This window comes from Haliaeetus albicilla, chromosome 4, assembly GCF_947461875.1.
Source record: "Haliaeetus albicilla chromosome 4, bHalAlb1.1, whole genome shotgun sequence".
Lineage (NCBI taxonomy): Eukaryota > Metazoa > Chordata > Aves > Accipitriformes > Accipitridae > Haliaeetus > Haliaeetus albicilla.
In genome coordinates this window covers 12,807,464-12,813,463 of record NC_091486.1, presented here as the reverse complement: position 1 = coordinate 12,813,463, position 6,000 = coordinate 12,807,464, and the positions used below count along the sequence as shown (strand labels likewise).

The 6,000-nt window shown below is 39.6% G+C and overlaps 1 protein-coding gene across 11 annotated transcripts in view; it reads right to left on the bottom strand.

The window, feature by feature from the left end:
- Positions 1-11: 11 nt before the first annotated feature.
- The window catches only part of MYLK (myosin light chain kinase), a 221,661-nt gene continuing 215,672 nt past the window's right edge, over positions 12-6,000 (bottom strand). For all 11 annotated transcript variants that reach the window (XM_069780952.1, XM_069780949.1, XM_069780950.1 and 8 more), the window contains 4 exons: positions 5,575-5,698; positions 4,242-4,371; positions 3,236-3,355; positions 12-1,363 (listed from right to left, as the gene is read on the bottom strand). In XM_069780952.1, coding sequence (XP_069637053.1) covers positions 1,116-1,363; positions 3,236-3,355; positions 4,242-4,371; positions 5,575-5,698 — 622 coding nt within the window. In that variant the 3' untranslated portion in view covers positions 12-1,115. The remainder of the gene's footprint in view (positions 1,364-3,235; positions 3,356-4,241; positions 4,372-5,574; positions 5,699-6,000) is intronic.

Below are 6,000 nucleotides of genomic sequence, written 5' to 3'. Positions count from 1 at the left end.
GGTGCAGTTCAAGACAAAAACAAGACAGTCAAGCTCATAAGGTAGAAATAAGTCCTATATAGGTTAAGATTCTTTGGAAACTGCTAAGTATAAAGGAGTTTGTAATCCAGGCTACTATCTTTTTGGCTACTCCAAAAATCTGTGGGAGTTTCCAGCTTATCATCAGTTGAAATCTGTTTTGCAGTTGCCAAATAAATGCAAGTAAAACTTTAACTAACCTGGGATTCCATTCACACACATGCACATAGAAGTCACCAATTGTGCAATAACCTGTTTTTTTCACAGCAGCATATATATGAATCGTAAGTCATTATTAGACTGACCAGAACAACAGAAAATATTCTCAGTCTTTGTGTTTTCAGTCTGTTACTTAAGTAGGCAGCTGTAACTGCACTGAAGTGACAGGTTCTATAAGGGAAAGGTGACAAGGTGTGATCAGCTGGTTAAAAGCAAGATTAGAAGTATCTCGGGAAACCACCTGGATGTTTAACTTTTGCCAGTATTACAACAGCACTAACAGTGCACTGAGAAAGGGGAGGCAGTAAATGTGTCTGAAGTTAGGACTGTGAAATTCTGTTTAAAAGAAATGAAAAATGAACCATACGAACATACAAATTGCAGTGCTGGCTGTGACAAACCTTCCCTCATAGAAGATACCGCTCAGGGAGCAGCCTGTTTCTTAGGACTGGAGAGATTCACTGTGTGTCTGGCAAACGATTCCTTGTAAAGTAGATCTTGGGGAGCCAGCTTAGCTGCAGTTTTGGCTGAGGAAAGTGATGGTGTAGAGCAATGAGCTCAGTAAATAGACTTTTTCTTTAAGACGTTCAGAATATAACTGTAGACTTGTTTTCCATATGTTTTTAAAAATAGACTGGGCAACTTAGTTGATGACTTGCTTAAAGTAAATCCAATCATGCTAGCAGCTTAAAATTGCCTGCTGATTTGAATTAATGCCCATACGTAAAGCAAACAGGTATCAACTGATCATGCTGAAAAAACAACCCCCCAAAGACCTACGTATCACACAAGGTGCTTTTGGTAACTTGGTTTTCTGAGCCTTATAAGGAGAGTCTTTAAATATATTTTTTTCAATTTTTTTTTCTTTGAGCCTTGTTTCATTCTTCCTCCTCATCATCTTCATCTTCTCCTTCTTTTCCCATTGTTTCCACAAGGAGTTCTGCGGTGCATGTGGCTTCCCCAAGGCTGTTAACAGCTTTGCAGGTGTATTTGGCATCATCGTCCCCACATACTTCAGAAATAGTCAAAGAACAGTTCCCATCCTCATCATAATCTATCTGGAAGTGACGGGACTCCTTGACAGGCTGATCATCTTTGTACCACATTACCTCAGGGTCAGGATAGCCTGCAGTAGTGGAGAGAGAACAGCAATTGCAATGAACAGGTATTAACTAATCTGTAATTACTTTAAGCATTAATTCCCCGTCTATGTATGAATGTGCCAATATGTTGATATACAAATATTTCATTGAATTCTATTTAAAATAAATGTAGATGATGTGAGGCTTTTTTACTGCACATTTACCCGAAACAACTTTATTATGAATAGGAAAAAAATGAAAATTAGTGCTGAGGTGCTCACTAGATTTCTCTTTCCGCTACTTTAGCAGTGAATGCAGACAGCTTTTCATGTGTCTTGGACATCAGCCAGTGAGGGACTCTTGACAGTGTGTTTGAGGCTTACCTTACATAGTAGCTTTTGTGGAAACCACAGTTCCCTGCACCAAGATTTAGAATTTCCAAGGCAAGGTGTTTTGGGCTACAACTACAATTTAATATCCTGCTTCACGTTACTTTCTTGTGGCCATTCTGAATCTACCTCCTCCTCATCTGCTCCCTACGCACCAGCCTGTCCTGTAGGGTGATGGTGGCACTCCCATTCCTATTTGTGTTTGTTAAGATAAGCAAGGGAGTCTAAGAAAAGCATTTTGATTATGCATCTCAACAGGAGCTTGGAGCCTTTTATGAAGCTAATGGCTCTGCTATACTTGAAGCATCCAGAGCAGGGCTGTACAATACATGCTGGAGAACAATCCCTTATACAGTACTCTTGGCTGCTATAACAAATTGAAGGCTTGTTGTCTCTGCCAAGTTCTGGACTGTGACGGGAGGATGACTTCCCACTGAGCAGAAATAAAGTGCAGGAATCCCTAACACACAACGAACATTACAGCGATACACTGAGAAGTTTGGAACATCAGCTGTGGTACATCCATTTATTTTATTCCATGCAGTACTTATGCACATACCCCTCACGCTGAGCATCCATCAGCAACAATAATCCATCCTCACATCTCCGCTGTGAGGTAGGAAACACAGGCAGTGAAAGAGATTAGGAGCATAGAAATAAACAAGCAGAAGGTCAGTGAGGCAGTTTCTGAACCTCATTTTAAGATTAGAAATTGGCTAACTTGAACACATGCAGTATGGGACCAACTCTATCCATTTTGTTTTAACAGCTCTTCTCTTCCTAATTTCTAGTTTTCATCAACAGCTGTGATACAGAAGCTTCAATCTCATTGCAATAGAAGTGCTAGGAGGTCTTGGCCTTCAGACTGTTAGGCTGACCAAGCCCAAGCTCCTTAAGTGCCTTCTCATAAACTTATTCTTTCTATCTGCATATTCCACTCTGAGTTTTCATTCTTGAACTCGTAAGTTAAAAAACCAAACAACAATACAGTATTTTCTAGATGCAAGTTTTGTAACCACTGCAATATTATCGTTACTTCTCATGCAGATACACTGTTAGGGACTTCTTTGCCTTTAATACCATGTATGTATGGCTTGAAGTTATCTTGAGGTCACCTGAAACTTGTCTGTCATTTCAGATGAGTGATTTCCTATTTATTCTTGGTTTCTGGTTAGCAGTCTCTAAGAGTGTACTCTTGCAATTTATGGTACTATAATGCATCTTGTTTTTACTGTTTCTACCCTCAAAAATCACCTTACTGTTCCCACTTGGTATTCTCAATTAGTGATTCACACATTGACTCTTGGAGACTTCTGTTCTACGGCAAGCACAGAACAAGCCCATGCAGCTCCAAAAAATTTCTGTTACTGCAACACATTCATGCTGTAAGATGCAGATATTGGTAAAGCAAAATGGCACCAACTCAACAATAATACAGAAAAAAAAATTAAGAAGTTAAACAACAGCACAATGCGGAAAGCTGGCAAGGAAAGAAAGAAAGAAACAGATAACACTAATTCAAAGTACCTTCAATTTTGCAGTCAAATCTAGCAGCACTTCCTTCCACAACCTCTATGTCAAGGATTGTTTTAGTAAAATATGGCTTTACATGGGGCTTTTCTTCAGCCACTTCTTCAAGGAAAGCATCTGAAGGAGAGTGAAAAGATAGTTAATTATTTTACAGGGCATGTTCTCAAAAGATGTATTTTAATTTTTAATTACCAGATGGTAATGCAAGCATCTTTTATTTGACTTTATTCTGTAAGGCTAATGGGACAGTGAGGACGTTAGCTGCTTAGTTTTGTGCCAATCTTTTGCAGCTGGACAAAGATTCAGGCCATAAATAGAATGAAATTAACATGCAGGCTGCCACGCTACAAATCATCTTTATTTTTTCCTTGAATTCGTTTCTAACTGAAACTGGACTTTTGCTAGTCAGAGGGGTAGACCAGTTCAACTTGTATCAGGCCTGCAGTCTGTGTGGATATGTCAAAATGACTTGCTTGATTTTCAGAAGTGTCAAACATTTGCACCTCTGGTTGTTACACACCATGAATCCACGTTTCAAATGGGGACATAGGGGAATAATGTAGACACATTTTTTCTTAAATGCCTCTGTCTGAGGAGCATGGTTAATGCAGAGTACATGTCTTTGTTACAGCAAGTGTTAATACCTTATTGCTTGCTTGCTTTCTCGCTTGCATGAGAAGGCAATACATCACTGTAATCTTTGTATAAACATGCATTCCCAAACTGACAGAAAGGGCAGCTGACAAATCTGCCTTAATTCTTTGGCTTTAAAAAGAGAAGAGGTTACTGCCCATACTTATACTGGGGCATTCTGAGTAGCAGAACAATATGAGAATAATGAATTTTTGATAGATTTCTTTAAAAAAAAAAAAAGAAGATAAAAACAGAGAGAGAGAGAGAGCAGGAATAACCAACTCAATGACTGGTCTCTAGCATTTTGCTAAAAGTTTTAGGAAGATTGATTCACAGAGAGGTAAAAATACGGTGCAGCAAAATTCCTTACCTTCATTTTCTACTTTGTCTGCATTAATAGGGCTGGTAGGCGAGCTCCCAGAGGCCTTCCTCCCACTCATACCAGAAATCATTGCCATGGACGACAGTCTTCCTATTGCTCGGACAGCATGGCCTGTTTTCTAAGACATAACATAAAAGGCTTCTGATCAATCCAATCCAAAAGGCATGTGATTTTCTGTAACAATTGTGCTTCGGACCAATTATCTGGGATCTCTGCAAACCTCGCTGGAATTGTTGGACAAACTGCTTATATATAGCTCTGTTGTTTTAGGAGAGACAGAGCAGGCTGGTCTGAATTACCAAATTTAGTTGCAGATATAAACTTCCCGTGATGAACTCATACCTAAATGAATGTCTCTGTTAGCTGCAGATAAAAAGCACTGTGCGAGAAGAGGGCCAGCAGAAAAGCTATGTCCTGTTTAATGGGAACTTGACTCTGGTGGCGGACTGCTCTCAATAGCCATATGGGCTGGAACGAGTTTCATCAAGGATGAATAAGCAGCTAATTTGAAATGAATGAGAAAGTACCGTCTGCATGATGGAAGCAGACCTCTGACAGGCTCGAGAATCAACCACCAGGATACTAAAATATGCTCAAACTACGTTGCCTCTAGGACACTTGTATTTTTGTACAGCTTGCATGAGCTCCTAAGAAACACGTACAGTAGAACGCAAGATTTACAGAAATGAGTATTTTGTAGGCTACTCAAAAGGCTGGATCCAGGATTTTATACACCAACTCCCCTAGCTATCAGAACGGCACAGGTGGACCTGCTACAACAGTTCCAGCATTAAGAAAAAAGAAGACATGGAGACCAAATACATCAAAGAAAATTATTAAATCAATCTGACTGAATCCACAAGAAGCTTGATGCTCCAACAGGACACTGGCTTAGGAGAATGAAACTACCACAAAATGAGGCATCTTTAGAGAGGCCAGGCACATAAGCTTTTCCCTACCTGTTCAGGTTTGTTAAGGATAACATAGTCCCCCAGCCCTCAGTGTCACGGAGAGGGCAGGGAGGAGAGATGGTCGTAGCTCCAAAAGAATAGGAAAGGCTATACTTGAACTCATACGCCGTTTAGTAGCCTGAAGTGGAATCATCACGTGTTATATATTCGCAGCCGTGTACCCTCCTACTGCTCACCCATAGAAACCAAACCTAAACTAAACCTGCTTTACTGCATTCATACTCTGGCCACACTGGAGTTCTCACCAGCAGCAGAAACCACCTGGCATGACATGTTTCTCAGAATCATAAACATTAGAAATAAAGAGACTTATTAGGATAACTAGCCCAATTCTCTGTCCTCTTTATTACCTGCCATTTTCTTCTGGCCATGTATTTCTTCATCCTATCTTTGGAAAGTTTTTTGGCTTCCATGTTTTTGGTGTCTTTTTGCAGCCAAGGATGCTGAAGACATTGAGTACAATTTAAGCGACTCCTGTTTTTATATAAAAAGACTAATCAGTATTGCCATTAATGATAGTTGAACCTAACTTAACTTCTTTAACATTATTTTCCGCTCTCTTTTCTGAGAGCTGATTTTTCTGTTCCCTAAATTTAGCAACATAGGTCACATGGCACTGCTTTCCCAGCCATGCTTACTTCTTAAACACTCTTGCACAATTTCTGTAGGGTTTTTTGAGAGAAAACTGTGCATTTTTAAGTGTTAATAAAACATTATAAAACAAAGCACCAAAAGCCATGTGTTTTAGGCATAGAACACATACAGCAGAGCCACAA